Raw genomic sequence first — 21,120 nt, forward strand, 5'->3', positions numbered from 1 at the left:
GACGTATGAGAAAATAGGATTTTAATACCTACCGGTAAATCCCTTTCTCTTAGTCCGTAGAGGATGCTGGGCGCCCGTCCCAGTGCGGACTCTATCTGCAGTTATTAGTTATGTTTACACACGGGTTGTGTTATGTTATAGTCAGCCTGTTGCTGACATTGTTCATGCCGTTGACTGGAGTTCTGTTGTTTGAGGTGTGAGCTGGTATGCATCTCACCTTAATTTAACAATAAATCCTTTTCCTCGAAATGTCCGTCTCCCTGGGCACAGTTCCTATAACTGGAGTCTGGAGGAGGGGCATAGAGGGAGGAGCCAGTTCACACCCCTTTCAAAGTCTTAAAGTGCCCATGTCTCCTGCGGATCCCGTCTATACCCCATGGTTCTTATGGTGTCCCCAGTATCCTCTACGGACTAAGAGAAAAGGATTTACCGGTAGGTATTAAAATCCTATTTTAGGGGTTTTTTGTTGTTGTTTTTTTTCACCCATGAAATGTAAAAGTTAGAGTGGAGCAATCAGATATAGACAATGTTCTATTACTCTTTTTAAAGGTAATACGTTCTCCCCCATCTCATGTCTGTGTTCTAAAACTGGTCTACAGATTTCTATAAAGAACATAATGATTTTGATTCATAGAGATGTGTTTGACATCACAACCTTCCTGCATCAGTGAGGCCAGAGTCTCGCATCACTAATCTGTATTGTAGGGGACCTTAACTATATCTGTGGTTTCCAAATTCTTAAGTTCCCCTCCTCACATTACGACACTACCTCTGTCACCAGTATCCCTGTCACACCAGTGGACCATTCATCATTTTTCAATGATAGAACAGCAAACGCAAAGTAATCTTGTGACCGGATAACCTTGCTCCAGCAAGCGAGCACAGATTTTTGTACGTAGCTTAGAATAGTGGTGGGTACTCGTCCCTGGGTCCATCTCTGGGCTTCCCTCACTGTCTATAACTGCCTGTTACTGACTCCTCACATTGCACAGTAGACCTGTATCTCTCACTGCCTCCACCAGGTTCCTACACCAGCACCTGTAACTGCTTGTTCCACACAAGTCCTACCCCCACCACCTGTAACCACCTACTTCTGGAAATGTGTGGACACTCTGCTGAAACACCTCCTGGTTGGTGATGGCTGCCTTGTATAGACCAGTCTGTGGTTAGCAGATGGTTTCTACTTGAAGAAGCTGGGTTTAACCCAGAACAGCAGGAGACCAGAGTTGCATTTGGTGCTACTTTGGTAATCACAGGGTACAAGCATATGTAGGCTTTAGGCAAAATGTTTATTGCTGAAGGTGCTTGGAACCACCTGCACACAAGAGGTCACAGAAGTACAATCCTTGCTGAAGTTCCTCAGGTCCTCTATCCCTTTCTATAACACAATATCACAGGAGGTAAGTTGCCCTGGCTCACTTAACCAATAAAGCTAGGTGCTGTGCATGTACACATTTAACATTGGCCCTGGTGGGAAGTGGTCACTCCTATGGGCCAGAGGCCACCGGGACAGGTAACCACACCCCAGGTGCCTGCAAATCTGGAGTGGGGGATGGTTCCCTCTAAGACTTACTTCCAAGATTCGGCTGGGGGGACCTCATCACCTTCTCTGGCTGAATTTGGGCTCCAGAGACTGGGAGTAAGATCCTCAGGCAGCAGTCTCCTGGCCACCGGGAGCTCTTTTTGACTCTAGTAAAACAATCGGCTGGTTGGCTGTGCTGGCCCTGCACCTCCTGATCTCAAATGAGACATTCCAGTTATCTAGGAGAGGACTGGGCAACCCACTGAGGGATCCCGGTACACCTAGACCACCAGGGAAAGGCAACTTTACATTTAAGTACATATTTTACATTAATATAAATACATAAAATGTTACCAACTGTATATACTCTGTGCTTTACACACCAAGTGGCAGTGCTTTACAGCAACATATAATTGCTCCCCCACGATGCAGCTGAGGGTTAACCTGCCTTTCTGTCTCTGTCAGCGCAGCCCCGCACTGCCGGAGGAGCCTCTGAGAGAGTTACCAACTTTTCCAGGGGACCGGGAGAACCTACCAAGATTTGTGAGTCTCTCAGACCTTCCTGTAGAGTAGGCCAGTCTAATGTGGCTGTTGTATGTTTATTATATTAGCATTTATTAGTATTCTGTTTTTACATTTCTGAAGTGTACATCAGGGATGTTATAAATCATCGATGCTTCCAATCCCATGGTGATGGTTTTGCCGTTATATAGGTGGCCACCACTGGTTGATTCTTTTCGTTGTGTGTTCTCCCGAAGTGAAACACTGACCCAGCGGCTGTGCCCTTTTGAACATGCGTAAACTAGCTCTGCCCACTGTACCATCGATGGTTTAAACTACCGAATGCTTTAGAAACGATGGTCACATGCCATCAAAAGGCTTTATCTGATGGCAGAAATGCTTCAATGTTCTGATATACCCTATCGATGGCCAGCCCTAGCCCGCAACCACTCCAGCAGCCCATGCTCCTTGCCCGGATTCACAAGGTATGCTTTCTGCTCTAGTGAAATGACCGATTACTAGTGAGCTGACTGGCTGGCTGCACATAATGGCTGCCTTCACCATGGGGGTCATTCCGACCTGTTTGCATGCTGCTGTTTGTCGCAGCGGTGTTGCTGCCCGGCGACGGCCATTGCTGGGCAATGACCAGAATAACTAAGAAAGCGATCGCTGTGGCGATCGCAAGAAGAGTGACAGGCGGAAGGCGTTCCGGGGCGTCACCTGACCGTTTTCTGGGAGTGGAGCAGCGAACGCTTGCGTTTTGAGGGCGGATGTCTGACGTCAATTCCGGGACCTTTGTCGCTGAATACGTCGGACAACGTAAGTAACTCCCTGGTCTTGTTCACAAAACTTTTTTAGCATAGCAGGGCTGCACAAGCGATTGCAGCCCTGCTCTGCTAAGATACACTCCACCATAGGCGGCGTCTAGTTGATCGCACGAGCAGCAAAAAGTTGCTACGTGCGATCAACTCGGAATGACCCCCATGTGTAGGAGACAGGGGCTTTCATAGCAATATAAAGCTCCAAGCTGTGTGATAAGTTCTCATTCTGTTTCGTGTGTGTGTGTGTGTGTGTGTATATATATATATATATATATATATATATATAATAAATTACACCACTAGAGGGTGCTACAGGACAACCATTGTTCAGACGCAGCCGTAACCTGCCCAGCAGTAAATAAGACAACGATAGAAGGAGTCTGATACGATGCTAATTGATTGCTATTAAATTATACACAGAGACACATAACAGTCACAATCCAGCGAGGTTACGCTGTCTTCGATAGCCAGTGGCGGTCCTCTTACCCTGGGACTCTTTCTCCATCCTGGGCCTGCAGGTGGAAGTGTCTCTCCAATGAATTCAGTACTTCAGAGGGGAACCGATCTTTGTTCTCCTTGATGTAGTTTAAAACATACCTGTCCGCATCCGTGATGATAAATCTGTACCTGAAGACTGGAGGAATGCAGAAACGTCAACACAGAGCCCCAAAGTCAGATGACATATTTGCAGACAGAACAAAACAGCAAATGGAACACAGTCCGTCAGCAAGAAAGTCTATATGTAAGAAACACGTTATATATATAACAAAATACAAAACCTCCAAATGTTTAACCGTATTTTCCAAGCCTAGTTTTTACACGTCTACTACTGCCGTATGCAAACCTTGACAAATAGTCGCTGACTAGCAGGGTATGAGGGTACGCACCTTCTACCATAGCACCGATGGAGAAGTCAGCCGGCCCGTAGTAGCTTGGGTTGTCAATGGTGGAGCCTGGTTTGAGAACTTTGATTCTTTCTAGGAATTTCCCTCCAATGATGCCAGAGTTGCGGACTTGGGGTTCAAAGATACTGATCATATCGTAAGACAGATAGTAGTGCAGGATAAAGCGCCTCCCTTTGTCTACAGGGTTCATGGAGTCCTGGGGAAGAAGAATCGGGACGCACAGTTATAGATGCGTTCTGGGAGAGCACTGAGCCATTATAATAGGAAATATATGATAGGTCAGTAAAGTTTTCTGGGATGAAGCATCAGGATTTACCAGAAATCATCAATGAACCAAGAGGCTTTCTGATGCCAGCAGGTAAGCCTAGGGTGCCTAGTGCCAGACATCACTGGCCTAATCAGCGTTATGTACCTCTAATCTATCCAGGGCCGGTTCTAGGCCTTTTTGCAGCCCGGGTGTGGCTTCATACAGGGGGCGTGGTCAGTTCCGCCCCTATACAGTAGTAGCGCCGCTGAAATGCTGTGCGGTGCACGATGACGTCATCGTGCACCGCACAGCAAAGGTCCTCTCCACGAAGGGAAACAACGCTACGCGTCTAGTTCCGCGGGCAGCGGGGGGCACAGCAGCAGCGGATCTTGCCATGGTGCGGCGTCCTCCGGAAGGCGGCGCCCCGGGCAAAAGTCCTGCTTGCCCGTGGCAAGATCCGCTACTGAATCTATCCTTCTGTACTTACCCCCCATTCACACATGGGTGACAACACGGGTTATTCCCGGACATCCTTCACCCCAGACCCGAGCCTCCCAGTGACCTGGGTCTTCCGCCTTGCAGTGGACGCTTGGAGATTATGTTATATCCAACACGCTACTGTCCCCCGCCAATGTATTTCTTTTAGGCATGACCCACACACATAAGCCAGGGCACTGACCCAGGTTGCAAGTCCCGGGAATCACCCTGGTCAGCTGCAGGGATGCGGACACGAGACTGTCAAACTGGGTCACACCCTGTCAGGCGTAAGAAGGATCCGGGTCAATGCACGTGCAGAGCAAAAACCCCAGGGTTCTGGCTTATGTCTGAAAGGGATATAACAGAGAAACGCTATCCAGTCAGAGTGGTTATAAATGTGTGATTCCAGCATCTGACTGAGCGTCCTCTGACTCTTTATTGTGCTTTATATGTGGCCTAGTTTATCCTTCTCAAAATCAGTCATCATAATAAGACAGAGATAATGGGGGAAATGTAATAGGGTGTGAGAATCAGAAAGTGAGAGATTTGGGTAAAATTCCATTTTTTTTTTTTAAAGTGGCAATCATTTAAATGGCAAAATCTACCTGGTTTTGCTATTTAAATGATTGCCACTTAAAAAAAAAAAAACAGGAGAATTTTACCAAAATCTCTCACTTTCTGATTTTCACACCCCATTACATTTCCCCCATGTGTAAATCATCTGGTTCATCTTAATTAATTTACATTAGTTGTGTATGTGTGTGAGAAAGAGACAGTGTGTGTGTGGGTGCATATTTGTGAGTGTATGAGAGAGACAGTGAGTGTGGGACTGTGAGTATGTGAGAGAGACAGTGTGTGTGGGAAAGTGAGTGTGTTAGAGAGACAGTGTGTGTAGGAGAGTGCATAATTGTGAGTGGGAGAGAGACAGTGTGTGGGAGAGAGAGACAGTGGGAGTGAATGAGTGTGTTAGAGAGACAGTGTGTGTGTGGGTGCATATTTGTGAGTGTATGAGAGAAACAGTGAGTGTGGGAATGTGAGTGTGAGAGAGACAGTGTGTGTGGGAAAGTGAGTGTGTGAGAGACAGTGTGGTAGAGTGAGTGAATATGAGTATGTTAGAGAGACAGTGTGTGTAGTAGAGTGCATAATTGTTAGTGGGAGTGAGACAGTGTGTGTGGGAGCGTGAGTGAATGAGTGTTAGAGAGACAGTGTGTGTGGGAGCGTGAGTGAATGAGTGTGTTAGAGAGCAGTGTGTGTGGGAGAGTGAGTGAATTTGAGTGTATTAGAGAGACAGTGTGTGTAGGAGAGTGACTGAATGTGAGTGTGTTAGAGAGACAGTGTGTGTTGGAGAGTGCATATTTGTGAGTGTATGAGAGAGACAGTGAGTGTGAGAGAGAATGTGTGTGTGGAAGAGTGAGTGAATATAAGTGTGTTAGAGAAACAGTTTGTGTGGGAGAGGGCATAATTGTGAGAGAGAGACAGTGTGTGTGGGAGTGAATGAGTGTGAGAGAGATAGTGTGCGTGGGAGAGTGCATATCTGTGAGTGTATGAGAGAGACAGTGTGGGAATGTGAGTGTGTGAGAGAGACAGTGTGAGTGAATGTGAGTGTGTTGGAGAGTGCATATTTGTGAGTATGAGAGAGACAATGAGTGTGGGAGAGTGAGTGAATGTGTGTAAGAGAGAGACAGTGTGTGTAGGAGAGTGCATAATTGTGAGTGTGTGGGAGAGTGAGTGAATATGAGTGTGTTAGAGAGACAGTGTGTAGGAGAGTGCATATTTGTGAATGTATGAGAGAGACAGGGAATGTGAGTGTGATAGAGAGACAGTGTGTGTGTGGGAGAGTGTATAATTGTGAGTGTATGAGAGAGAAAGTGTGTGTGTGGGAGATTGTGTGAGTGTGAGAGAGACAGTGCGTGTGGGAGAGTATGGGTGAATATGAGTGTCTGTGAGAGAGACAGTGCATGTGGGAGCATGTGTGAATGTGAGTGAACGAGAGAGTCTGTGTGTGAAAGTGCTCAAATGTGAGTGTGAGAGAGACAGTATGTGCTTCCATTTTGTAGACTGAATATTCATCTACTGTAGGGACCCGCTGTGCGGAGGAGGCCGCCTGTCGTCTCTCCTAGGGTCAGTGCTCCATTTGGCCTCACATGGAAGATTACATTCTGAGGTTTGATATAGAGCAGGACCAGGTGTCTTCTCACCAGAACGGCTGCGTATCGCAGCACCTTGTGGTCATTCTCCAGCATTTTAATCACGTCTTTCTTGGGGGGCTTGGGAACCAGAGTAAGACAGTTCTGAAGGGAGTCTTCCAGCAAGCCAAAGCCGTTGTAAGGAGGAATCTCCTGGTGACAGAAGGATGGAGAGTGCGGTCAGTGAGAATTGGAGGAAGCAGCATAATAGCCCCAGACCCTAACACTGCTGCCAGGCTCATTCTCACTTGTATATAAAATAGTGCAATTCTTTATTATTTTATATGCAAACTTACAAGGAGTCATTTATTTTCTAAAGTGTTCTGTATGGAGGAATACAACACTGATAGTATATTGCATTTACTATGCTTGTAGAGGGCATGATTCCACCTTTATTCCGCTGGACCATTCCACTGTGATTTTGGGATCCCTGACTAATGGAACTGGAAAATGTGCTACTCACTCATGGGGGTTATTTCCGAAGTCTTGAGGGTAAAGTCTGGCGCTTCTGATCCCGATATTTTAAAGTACAAGACACGGCTAGTAAAAGTATTGCCCCTTTAAATTTAGGGCATAAACATTATCAGAATCGCCCAACGCTTCCTAACAAGCTCCATGGTGCCTGCGCCAAGTTTCCGGCCTCTGCACCCACCACTGGTAGAGAGAGGAGTATGGTCAGCATGTCATGTTAAAGGGTGATTTAACAAGTGCTTATATCAGTGATGGCAAACCTTGACACTCCAGCTGTTGTTGAACTACACATCCCAGCATGCCCTGCATCAGTTTTAGCATGGCCAAATAACAAAACTGTAGCAGGGCATGCTGGGATATGTAGTTCAACAACAGCTGGAGTGTCAAGGTTAGCCATCACTGGCTTATCTAGTACACACACAGGGCCTAATTCAGACCTGAGCGCTAGGCTGTGTTTTCGTATAGCCTGCATTCAGGTCTGGACTACGCATGCATATGCACCACAATGCTCAGGCGCGTCGGTCCGCAGCGACAGGATGGTGCGAGATAAGCAATCACACAGGCGATCGCAAGGTGACTGACAGAAAGAGGCCGTTTGGGGGTGGCAACTGACCGTTTTTAAGGAGTGTCCGGAGAAACACAGGAGGGACCAGGCGTTTGGAGGGAGGGTGTCTGACGTCAGCTCCGGCCCCGATCATCGCACTGGAAGAGTAAGTCCTGGGCTGTGCAGAGACTGCTCACATTTCTGTTTGTGCAGCTCTCCTGCACATGCCATCGCACCCCTGCACAGCAATTTCCCCCTCCCCCCCTGTAGGCGGCGACTACCTGATCGCAGGGATGCAAAAAAACGCACCCTAGCGATATTCTGCAGGGCATTACAGAGAATATTTGCTCGTTCACATTAGTCCCTGTTCCCGTGGAGCTTGCAATCTATAGTCCCTATCACATGGGGGTGGACACAGGTTTTTTTTTTTTTTATGTCAGACTCCAGTTTGGTTTTGGAGTGTGGAAGGAAACCCAAGCAAACACATGGAGAACGTACAAACCCCACACCGATCAGCCATGACCGGGAATTTAACTCATGACCTCGGGGCTGTGATTCTGCAATGCTAACCACTATGCCAACCTTGCTGATTACAACATGGACTTATAAGCACATAGATGAGGTGAGGGACCCTCGTAGCTCGGGTAAGAGACAGCAGATTAGGTGGGGGAAAAGTTTTCAAACTTTTTAACATAATGGTGGAGTAAGACTTTAAGACGGTTTAGACGGATCCTGTAACATTTACTATAAACTAAATACATTTTCAAGTGGGTTTTTGTCAATTATGTTCTAGATCTATATTTAATTTTAACTTAGCACATAATTGTCTGCCAGTGTATTTCCAGTGTCACAGTCAAAGCTAAACAAAGGGATTGAGGATAATACGCTGTATGAATAAGTCTACATAACCTATCACAGAGCTCCTGGTGTATATTTACCTGCCTCACTTCCTCTTCCTCCTTTTTCTTCACGTCGACGCGTTTCACGTCCGGCATCCCAAGTTTCTCCCGATAGAAGTCTTTGGTGTAAGCATCGCAGTCGTACAGGAAAAACCGGCGCCCCATGATGGTGATGTAATCGCCCACAATGAAATCTTGGGGCGAGTACCACTCAGTGACCTCCTTGTCGGATATTTCCAAGACGCACTTGGGGAAGGTGTCTGCATGAACAGAATTGCAAAGGCCGGAAGAAGACATTTTAGATAAGGAGAAAGAAACAGAACATACACTAGAGCTGAACAACAGTAAAGTGTGATTATTCAAACTGCGGAACACAGACAATAAATGATGACATTTGCGCCTCTCAATTTTGGGGTACAGAGGAAAAAAAGAGAAGGAAACAGGAAAGGAGGAGAAGGAAAAGAGGAGGAGGAGCCGAAAAGAGTGATCTTCAAGCTGGGCAGAAAAAAAGGAATAGGAATTATAAAATATGCAGCCCAGGCTCCCTAATCGGAAGCCACACCCCCTACAAAAAGATAAATATAAATATATATATATAAATATATATATCCAATAAATAGGAGCACTCACCAGTCTTCATAATATTCTCATTTTTATTAGCAGCAAGACATCAGTTGAGGGGTGTAATCGACGTTTCGGTTCCAAGTGGAACCTTTGTCAAGATCATAAAGCACAATGAATGGTCCCCTTATGAACCCTAAAGTGATCCTCCCCCTAATTAATCAATTACAGTTTATCGGATAATCCACAAACATCAAACACATGAAATATACATATAAGGACAATACATAGACAAATACCACATACAAATAAAAGCTGAGATCCATAATTACCAAATAGACACATAGTCCACTGATATCCGCTGTTCTCAGCGGTAACTAGCGGCGTGCGTTCCACTGCGCACCCTACTTCCGGTGTCTGGAACGCAAGTTCCGGACACATGACCGGAAGTACTCACTATCATCACTCGAATCCTACGTCGATTACCAGCTCTCAGTGATCCAGTCTCCATGGAGACATGACAACTTGTCAAAGACACCCATAGCTAGAACAGCATATTAATAATATTTGCTGGTATAATGTGGTCAAATTGAGGGGTAATTAGAAAGAGACAGTGGACTCATGTGTCAAATCGGAAGGATCACAAGGAGTCAACAGTACATGAACTATAGTAAGGTCTAACGTAATATAATCCCTAGACTGTTGCTCATAAATCCAAAACTACAATAAAATATAAAGGTAAAGTATAAAGATATGGGCATCGACACAGACCGTTCATCTAAGGAAGCCACAGAAAGCAAAAAAAGGGGGGGGGGGAAATAATAATAATTAAAAATGAAAAATCAGGTGTTGGCTCCATGTGTATATATAGTTCATTCCAAGAAAATGCCATATTGGATGCCCTCATTCAGGCCCTTGGGGCGTATAGTGTCCAGTCGGAAGATCCATGATGCCTCGCGTTGGAGCAATAATTTTGCTCTATCTCCACCTCTTTTTAAAGGAGCTATCCGATCTATAATCATACATTTCAGTGAAGCCAGGGTATGTTTTGCCTCAAAAAAGTGCCTGGCAACAGGCTTATCCGAGTGTCCCTCACTGATGGATCTTGAGGATTCATCACTTTGTGGAAGTCACCCTAGCATATGTGGATAAGGCCAGAGTGTGGACTGTTCTGTGAATATAAATATATATATATATCTATATATATCAACAATATAGTAATTGTGTCGTGCATCCTTTAGCCAGGGGTAGACCGCATTAGCATCTTATTTTGCTCTAGGAAGCAAGCGTATCCCTCCTCCTCAGCGGCGCCATCTTCCCAGTGACATTCGGGAAGGTGGCGCATGTGCACTAGAGAGCAAATACTGCCAGTGTCTTTACTGTACAGCACCATCTTCCCGAAGATGTCCCTTGGGAAGATGGCGCCGCGGAGGAGGAAGGACCCGCTTGCTGTCGCAAGGTAAGAATACTTCGGGATAGGGGAGGTGAGAAGGGCGGCAGAACCTCCACCAAATTACCCAGACCCGGGTAATTAGTACCCGCTCGGCACCAGTGAGGGCCATAACTAAGGTGGTGCGACCTGAGCTGCTGTCCATGGCACAAGGCCCGGGGGCATCACCTAGGCTTACCACCATTGCCTTGGTATCGCCCATCCAGGTGCATGCTTCCTACTGCTGCCTTATGTCATGTGCCTTCACATGATATATACAGGGCACAAGTGGTGGGCAGGTTGCTATGTCCTGTATCTCCTGGTCCTCCTGTAGCAGAATGCAGGCTGCTGTGCCAGGGTCACGTGTGAGACAGAGCACTGCAGGAAGCCAGGGAAGTGTAAATGGGGACTAAAGAGGTGCGGTGTGCGGTGGTGTGCAGAGGGGCAGGTGTGTTAAAAACTGCTGGGCAAGGGTGTGTGCATGTTTCAGAAAGCTGGGGGGGGGGGACAGAACCTGTGGCGAGTGCAGTGAGCCCACAAGGGATCCCCACTGCCGGTCACACAGCCCCAACCCGCTGAGCAGTGGTTGGGTGTACATGTTTGACACGAGCGGCCGAGTGGGGGTGGGGGATGATGCATGTCTGAGAAAATGTGGTAGTAGGGGCAAGTGTATGGTAGGCTGGTGGGCATGTCTGTGATAAGATGGTGGGCACCAGCTTATTACAGCTAGACACTGGCAGCCTGTCTGTGTCTCTGCTATTTGCTCCTTAATACATGGAGGAGCCTTTGATCACCTCTGACAGCGAGTGATCCATAAATAGATACTATTCGCATGCATACATCTAAACAGTACAGGGAGGTTAGTCTAAACAGTACAGGGAGGTTAGCCAGGGGGGTTCTCAGAGAGTGCTGGGAACACCCCCAAAATGATATAAAAGGTGGACATGCTGCTAGGCCACGCCTACCCTGTCAAATGACGTTAACGGGTGGACGTGCCGCTAGCCCACGCATACCCAGTCAAGGCCACACCCCCACCCAGCCGAGGCCATGCGGTGCGCAAGGGTCCTGAATTACAGACATTAAGAGTTGGGAGGTACAGTATGATAAACTATCCTCCTATAATGGCTAAGTTTTGAGACAGATCATATCCCCTGACAATGTAATTTTATATTTATATAATCTCTCTCTCTCTCTCTCTCTCTCCATATATATATATTCTCTCTCTCTCTCTCTCTCTCTCTCTCTCTCTCTCTCTATATATATATATATATATATATATAAATCTATTTCAGAAAATACTATTAAAAACGTAAAGGCTAGGACTTAATTCAGTGACTAGTCTGGTAATGATGCACATTACAGTACCTTCCAAATGGACTGAGATTCACTAAAATATCTAGACCCTAACACCCCCAGCATCAGACATAATTACATTCCAGCAAATCTCGCAGCTGATCAGAAAAGTCATTACAGGAATTCAAAATTGGAAAGTGTCTTCCTTTATCCCTGCCAGGCTGATAAAATGTAATAAAATGATAAGTTTCCCACGTCTCCTTATTCCATATATATGCTGCCAATTCTACTGACAAGGCAAGATATTACAAGCCGCATCCAGGCTTCACAACCATGTATTCTGTGTAATAAAAGCCCAAAGCGACATTATATCACCGACCAGAGCGTTGTTATATCACCGACCAGAGCGTTGTTATATCACCGACCAGAGCGTTGTTATATCACCAACCAGAGCGTTATTATATCACCGACCAGAGCGTTGTTATATCACTGACCAGAGCGTTGTTATATCACCAACCAGAGCGTTGTTATATCACCGATCAGAGCGTTGTTATATCACCGTCCAGAGCGTTGTTATATCACCGTCCAGAGCGCCTTTCTATCACCGACCAGAGCGTTGTTATATCACCGACCAGAGCGTTGTTATATCACCGACCAGAGCGTTGTTATATCACCGACCAGAGCGTTGTTATATCACCGACCAGAGCGTTGTTATATCACCGACCAGAGCGTTGTTATATCACCGACCAGAGCGTTGTTATATCACCGACCAGAGCGTTGTTATATCACCGACCAGAGCGTTGTTATATCACCGACCAGAGCGTTGTTATATCACCGACCAGAGCGTTGTTATATCACCGACCAGAGCGTTTTTATATCACCGACCAGAGCGTTGTTATATCACCGACCAGAGCGTTGTTATATCACCGACCAGAGCGTTGTTATATCACCAACCAGAGCGTTGTTATATCACCAACCAGAGCGTTGTTATATCACCGACCAGAGCGTTGTTATATCACCGACCAGAGCGTTGTTATATCACCGACCAGAGCGTTGTTATATCACCGACCAGAGCGTTGTTATTATATCACCGACCAGAGCGTTGTTATATCACCGACCAGAGCGTTGTTATATCACCAACCAGAGCGTTGTTATATCACCAACCAGAGCGTTGTTATATCACCAACCAGAGCGTTGTTATATCACCGACCAGAGCGTTGTAATATCACCAATCAGAGCGTTGTTATTATATCACCGACCAGAGCGTTGTTATATCACCGACCAGAGCGTTGTTATATCACCAATCAGAGCGTTGTTATATCACCGTCCAGAGAGTTGTTATATCACCGACCAGAGCGTTGTTATATCACCAACCAGAGCGTTGTTATATCACCAACCAGAGCGTTGTTATATCACCGACCAGAGCGTTGTTATATCACCGACCAGAGCGTTGTTATATCACCGACCAGAGCGTTGTTATATCACCGACCAGAGCGTTGTTATTATATCACCGACCAGAGCGTTGTTATTATATCACCTACCAGAGCGTTGTTATATCACCAACCAGAGCGTTGTTATATCACCAATCAGAGCGTTGTTATATCACCGACCAGAGCGTTGTAATATCACCGACCAGAGCGTTGTTATATCACCAACCAGAGCGTTGTAATATCACCGACCAGAGCGTTGTTATATCACCAACCAGAGCGTTGTTATTATATCACCGACCAGAGCGTTGTTATTATATCACCGACCAGAGCGTTGTTATATCACCAACCAGAGCGTTGTTATATCACCAACCAGAGCGTTGTTATATCACCAACCAGAGCGTCCTTCTATCACCGTCCAGAGTGTCCTTCTATCACCATCCAGAGCGTCATTCTATCACCGAGCAGAGTGTCTTTCTATCACCGACCAGAGCGTCCCTTTATCACCGACCAGAGCGTTTTTCTACCACTGGCCAAAGCATCGTTCTATCACCAACCAGAGCATTATTATATCACCGAGCAGAGCGTTGTTATATCACCGACCAGAGCGTTGTTATATCACCAACCAGAGCGTTGTTATATCACCAACCAGAGCGTTGTTATATCACCAACCAGAGCGTTGTTATATCACCAACCAGAGCGTTGTTATATCACCAACCAGAGCGTTGTTATATCACCGACCAGAGCGTTGTTATATCACCGACCAGAGCGTTGTTATATCACCGACCAGAGCGTTGTTATATCACCGACCAGAGCGTTGTTATTATATCACCGACCAGAGCGTTGTTATATCACCGACCAGAGCGTTGTTATATCACCAACCAGAGCGTTGTTATATCACCAACCAGAGCGTTGTTATATCACCAACCAGAGCGTTGTTATATCACCGACCAGAGCGTTGTAATATCACCAATCAGAGCGTTGTTATTATATCACCGACCAGAGCGTTGTTATATCACCGACCAGAGCGTTGTTATATCACCAATCAGAGCGTTGTTATATCACCGTCCAGAGAGTTGTTATATCACCGACCAGAGCGTTGTTATATCACCAACCAGAGCGTTGTTATATCACCAACCAGAGCGTTGTTATATCACCGACCAAAGCGTTGTTATATCACCGACCAGAGCGTTGTTATATCACCGACCAGAGCGTTGTTATTATATCACCGACCAGAGCGTTGTTATATCACCTACCAGAGCGTTGTTATATCACCAACCAGAGCGTTGTTATATCACCAATCAGAGCGTTGTTATATCACCGACCAGAGCGTTGTAATATCACCGACCAGAGCGTTGTTATATCACCAACCAGAGCGTTGTAATATCACCGACCAGAGCGTTGTTATATCACCAACCAGAGCGTTGTTATTATATCACCGACCAGAGCGTTGTTATTATATCACCGACCAGAGCATTGTTATATCACCAACCAGAGCGTTGTTATATCACCAACCAGAGCGTTGTTATATCACCAACCAGAGCGTCCTTCTATCACCGTCCAGAGTGTCCTTCTATCACCATCCAGAGCGTCATTCTATCACCGAGCAGAGTGTCTTTCTATCACCGACCAGAGCGTCCCTTTATCACCGACCAGAGCGTTTTTCTACCACTGGCCAAAGCATCGTTCTATCACCAACCAGAGCATTATTATATCACCGAGCAGAGCGTTGTTATATCACCGACCAGAGCGTTGTTTTATCACCAATCAGAGCGTTGATCTACCACTGGACAAAGCGTTATTATATCACCAATCAGAGCGTTATTATATTACCGACCAGAGCGTTATTATATCACCGACCAAAGCATTGTTATATCACCGACCAGAGCATTGTTATATCACCAACCAGAGCATTGTTATATCACCGACCAGAGCGTAATTATATCACCGACCAGAGCATCCTTATATCACCGACCAGAGAGTCCTTCTATCACCAACTAGGGCATCATTCTATCACTGACCAGAGTGCCATTCTATCACCGACCAAAGTGCCGTTCTATTACCGGCCAGAGTGTCCTTCTATCACCGGCCAGAGCGTCCTTCTATCCTTCTATCACCGACCAGAGCATCCTTTTATCACTGACCAGAGCATCCTATCACTGACCAGAGCGTCCTTCTATCACCGACCAGAGCGTCCTTTTGTTACCGACCAGAGTGTTGTTCTATCACTGACCAGAGCGTCCTTCTATCACTGACCAGAGCGTCCTTCTATCACCGGCCAGAGCGTCCTTCTATCACTGACCAGAGAGTCCTTCTATCACCAACTAGGGCATCATTCTATCACTGACCAGAGTGCCATTCTATCACCGACCAAAGTGCCGTTCTATTACCGACCAGAGCGTCCTTCTATCACCGACCAGAGCATCCTTCTATCACCGGCCAGAGCGTCCTTCTATCACTGACCAGAGCGTCCTTCTATCACTGACCAGAGCATCCTATCACTGACCAGAGCGTCCTTTTATCACCAAACAGAGCATCTTTCTATCACCGACCAGAGCGTCATTCTACCACCGACCACAGCGTCCTACTATCACTGACCAGAGCATCCTATCACTGACCAGAGCGTCCTTTTATCACCGAACAGAGTGTCCTTCTATCACTGACCAGAGTGTCCTTCTATCACTGACAAGAGCATCCTATCACTGACCAGAGCGTCCTTCTATCACCGACCAGAGCGTCCTTTTGTCACCGACCAGAGTGTTGTTCTATCACCAACCAGAGTATCCTTTTATCACCGAACAGAGCGTCCTTCTATCTCTGACCAGAGCGTCCTATCACTGTCCAGAGCGTCCTTTTATCACCGACCAGAGCATCCATCTATCATTGACCAGAATGTCCTTCTATCACCGACCAGAGCGTCCTTCTGTCACCAACCAGAGCGTCCTTCTATCATCAACGAGAGTGTCCTTCTATCGCCGACCAGAGCGTCGTTCTTTCACCAACCAGAGCATCCTTCTATTATTGACCAGAGTATCCTTCTATCACCGACCAGAGCGTTATTCTACCAGCGACCAGAGCGTCCTTCTATCACTGACCAGAGCAACCTATCACCGACCAGAGCATCCTTTTATCACCAAACAGAGCGTCCTTCTATCACTGACCAGAGCAATCTATCACCAACCAGAGCATCCTTTTATTACTGACCAGAGTATCCTTTTATCACCGAACAGAGCGTCCTTCTATCACCGTCCAGAGCATCCTTTTATCACCGACCAGAGTATCCATCTATCATTGACCAGAGTGTCCTTCTATCACCGACCATAGCGTTCTTCTATCACCGACCAGAGTGTCCTTTTGTCACCAACCAGAGTGTCCTTCTGTCACCAACCAGAGCGTCCTTCTATCGCCGACCAGAGCGTCGTTCTTTCACCAACCAGAGCATCCTTCTATTATTGACCAGAGTATCCTTCTTTCACCGACCAGAGCGTCCTTCTATCACTGACCAGAGCAACCTATCACCGACCAGAGCATCCTTTTATCACCAAACAGAGCGTCCTTCTATCACTGACCAGAGCAACCTATCACCGACCAGAGCATCCTTTTATCACCAAACAGAGCGTCCTTCTATCACTGACCAGAGCAATCTATCACCGACCAGAGCATCCTTTTATCACCAAACAGAGTGTCCTTCTATCACTGACCAGAGCGTCCTTCTATCACTGACCAGAGCAATCTATCACCGACCAGAGCATCCTTTTATCACCAAACAGAGTGTCCTTCTATCACTGACCAGAGCGTCCTTCTATTACTGACCAGAGCATCCTATCACTGACCAGAGCGTCCTTTTATCACCGAACAGAGCATCTTTCTATCGCCAACCAGAGCGTCCTTCTATCACCGACCAGAGCGTCATTCTACCACCGACCACAGCGTCCTTCTATCACTGACCAGAGCATCCTATCACTGACCAGAGCGTCCTTTTATCACCGAACAGAGCGTCCTTCTATCACTGACCAGAGTGTCCTTCTATCACTGACAAGAGCATCCTATCACTGACCAGAGCGTCCTTCTATCACCGACCAGAGCGTCCTTTTGTCACCGACCAGAGTGTTGTTCTATCACCAACCAGAGTATCCTTTTATCACCGAACAGAGCGTCCTTCTATCTCTGACCAGAGCGTCCTATCACTGTCCAGAGCGTCCTTTTATCACCGACCAGAGCATCCATCTATCATTGACCAGAACGTCCTTCTATCTCTGACCAGAGCGTCCTATCACTGTCCAGAGCGTCCTTTTATCACCGACCAGAGCATCCATCTATCATTGACCAGAACGTCCTTCTATCACCGACCAGAGTGTCCTTTTTTGTCACCAACCAGAGCGTCCTTCTGTCACCAACCAGAGCGTCCTTCTATCATCAACGAGAGTGTCCTTCTATCGCCGACCAGAGCGTCGTTCTTTCACCAACCAGAGCATCCTTCTATTATTGACCAGAGTATCCTTCTATCACCGACCAGAGCGTTATTCTACCAGCGACCAGAGCGTCCTTCTATCACTGACCAGAGCAACCTATCACCGACCAGAGCATCCTTTTATCACCAAACAGAGCGTCCTTCTATCACTGACCAGAGCAATCTATCACCAACCAGAGCATCCTTTTATTACTGACCAGAGTATCCTTTTATCACCGAACAGAGCGTCCTTCTATCACCGTCCAGAGCATCCTTTTATCACCGACCAGAGTATCCATCTATCATTGACCAGAGTGTCCTTCTATCACCGACCATAGCGTTCTTCTATCACCGACCAGAGTGTCCTTTTGTCACCAACCAGAGTGTCCTTCTGTCACCAACCAGAGCGTCCTTCTATCGCCGACCAGAGCGTCGTTCTTTCACCAACCAGAGCATCCTTCTATTATTGACCAGAGTATCCTTCTTTCACCGACCAGAGCGTCCTTCTATCACTGACCAGAGCAACCTATCACCGACCAGAGCATCCTTTTATCACCAAACAGAGCGTCCTTCTATCACTGACCAGAGCAACCTATCACCGACCAGAGCATCCTTTTATCACCAAACAGAGCGTCCTTCTATCACTGACCAGAGCAATCTATCACCGACCAGAGCATCCTTTTATCACCAAACAGAGTGTCCTTCTATCACTGACCAGAGCGTCCTTCTATCACTGACCAGAGCATCCTATCACCGACCAGAGCGTCCTTCAATCACTGACCAGAGCGTCATTATATCACCGACCAGATCATCTTTCTATCACCAACCAAGCGCCGTTATATCACTGAGCCAGAGCTCCGTTATTTTGCCATTCAGAGCACCATTATATCACGGAGCAGAGCGTCATTATATTACCAACCAGAGCGTTGTTATGTCACCTAACAGAGCGTCATGACACGGAGGACATAATCTCAGCAACATTAAAGAAATTTGGCAGCAAATAGACACAGGTGTGAACCTCATTAAAAAAACAGAAATCATTTTCTGTGTTTTCAAAACTACTAATAAAAATGTACAAGTAAAAATTGGATGTTCCTTGAATGGCTTCAGCTGTCAGCTTAGGTCTTCCTTAGCAATTTTTGGTTTCTCGCTATGGTCAACTGCTAACCAAATGTCCCAGCGTATCAGGACCAGTATTTGGATACCTTCATATCAGTGGCGGATCTTGCCACGGGCAAGCAGGACTTTTGCCCGGGGCGCCGCCTTCCGGAGGCCGCAGGCGCCATCCGGAGGGCGCCGCACCGTGGCAAGATCCGCCACTGCTGCCCGCTGTGTCCCTGTCCGCCTCCGCTGCCGTCCCCGTCCCCATCCCCGTCCGCCTCCTGAAGGGAACTAGACGCTATGCGTCTAGTTTCCCTTCCTGGAGAGTAACTTTGCTGAGCGGTGCGCGATGACGCCATCGCGCACCGCACAGCAAAGGTCCTCTCTACGAAGGGAACTAGACTCATAGCGTCTAGTTTCCCTTCGTGGAGAGGACCTTTTGCTGTGCGGTGCGCGATGACGTCATCGCGCACCGCTCAGCATTCAAGCGGCGCTTTTAATGTACAGGGGGCGTAATTGACCACGCCCCCTGTATTAGGCAACGCCCCATTTCCTGCCCGGAGCGCAGAGCGCCCTTGAACTGGCCCTGCTTCATATGTAACGTTACAAAAGCAATCTCTGCACACACTAAATCTTATGGGTAAGCAATTTACTCATCATAATGGACACAATAATCATCCCCCCCCCACCACCTTCTGTAGCTACACAAGGCATATCATAGACTCAGGAACTACTAACATTCTGGAATGTCATACAGACCTATATTACCTCCACACTAAATGCACCAAAGCCCAAAGCTATGCACTGGGGCCCCTACACACCCATTTACGGGAACCAATTAAAAAGAATCATAACACACCCTCCTGTGGTCCTCCACCTTCTCTCCACTTGCTTCCATACAGTGAATGGCTGACCGCACTCTGATTTGTGGATAGCTCCAGCCATTCACCAATCAGCATGAGGACAGCCGTTCACTGTCCGGCTGCAGGCTGGGAGTCATATATCCGCTCTGATTGTGTGACCACCACCCGACCTTGCTTGAAGGCCCCTATAATTGTGGGGCCCTGGGCAGTTGCCCAGTGTGCCTCTACATTAAGATGGCCCTCACTGACACAACATCCCCAACCTACACCACGGAATAAACTGTGCTCTATCACAGGCATCTTCTCACCTTTTAGATCTTTCACAGATTTCGGTAAGTGCTGCCGTTTCATCAGCACGGGGAAGGGGTCTCTTCCATCATTTCTTTCATGGACCTCCCTGACCTCCACAGTGTCGTCCACCAGATAATAGTGTATAATGACCGGGAGAGTCTCGCCAAACATACTCTCCGAGTTATCCCACAGTGAGAAGAAACGCAGGACCTATGAAGGCAAACATAAGTAAGACATGAAGGTAGCCAAGGAAGTCATCACTAATTTACCACTGTGATGGGGCCCATGACCCACTGAGCCTTGAGACTCCAAACCACGCCTGGTGGCACCATACTTTGCCATTAATGGACCTTACGGTAGTCCGCCAACACAAAGTCGGCTCCATGCCATAAGAATAATGTATTCAGCCCATGTAGTAAGGGCAATGAGTAATAGAATAAGTCTACTAATAGACATAGGGGACGATCTACATATAAATGGAAGAGGGAATTTATCATTGAAGATACCTTTCGGTCCATGGTCAGGAATTGCTTGAGCTTGTCGAAGTCGGACGGGGTGATGGATGAATAATCGGGCTGTTTGCGGATCATGGTGTAGTGGTCGGAAGGTATGTCCTCAGGTGGGTTTAATTCGATGCCCTCACTCTCTAAGAAGTCCTGTGAGAACACAAACAGCAGTTACTGTAAACTGAACGTACAGTATAATGTGTTCCTTCAACAGTACTTCTGGTCACGGATCTCCAATGTAAGGAATATACGTAACAAGTTACAGCTGGCGGCACGTAATTCAATATAATTAAAAAAAAGTCACCAGAAGTCATGACATCAGAACTCAGTATTTCTGCATATAATTAGTCGGACTTAATACATTTATTAGTTTCACATGTGTATCATATCAGATTGAAAAACAGATAAAGTGTGACTACATTAATCTATTGGACTCATTGGGGGGGATTCAATTGTTTTTTCCCACTGCTGCCACTAGATAGATCCCGACGGAGCAATTAAATTGTCGCTCCATTCGGGCACAGGTGCCGCAGGGCGCCATATTTCTGCTTGCAGCATCCTGAGGTGGCAAGAAGAAATGTGAGAAAAGTCCGTGGTTAGGTCCAGACGGGAGTTTGGACGCCCTA

General features: G+C 46.8%; 1 protein-coding gene across 1 annotated transcript in view; it reads right to left on the reverse strand.

The window, feature by feature from the left end:
- The window catches only part of EFHC1 (EF-hand domain containing 1), a 41,994-nt gene that overhangs the window by 8,795 nt on the left and 12,079 nt on the right, over window positions 1-21,120 (reverse strand). The window contains exons 4-9 of the mRNA XM_063915110.1: window positions 20,495-20,644; window positions 20,006-20,198; window positions 8,613-8,833; window positions 6,672-6,812; window positions 3,732-3,945; window positions 3,331-3,478 (exon numbers count right to left, since the gene is read on the reverse strand). Of these exons, the coding sequence (XP_063771180.1) occupies window positions 3,331-3,478; window positions 3,732-3,945; window positions 6,672-6,812; window positions 8,613-8,833; window positions 20,006-20,198; window positions 20,495-20,644 (1,067 nt within the window). The remainder of the gene's footprint in view (window positions 1-3,330; window positions 3,479-3,731; window positions 3,946-6,671; window positions 6,813-8,612; window positions 8,834-20,005; window positions 20,199-20,494; window positions 20,645-21,120) is intronic.

The sequence above is a fragment of the Pseudophryne corroboree genome, chromosome 4 (genome assembly GCF_028390025.1).
Source record: "Pseudophryne corroboree isolate aPseCor3 chromosome 4, aPseCor3.hap2, whole genome shotgun sequence".
Classification (NCBI taxonomy): domain Eukaryota; kingdom Metazoa; phylum Chordata; class Amphibia; order Anura; family Myobatrachidae; genus Pseudophryne; species Pseudophryne corroboree.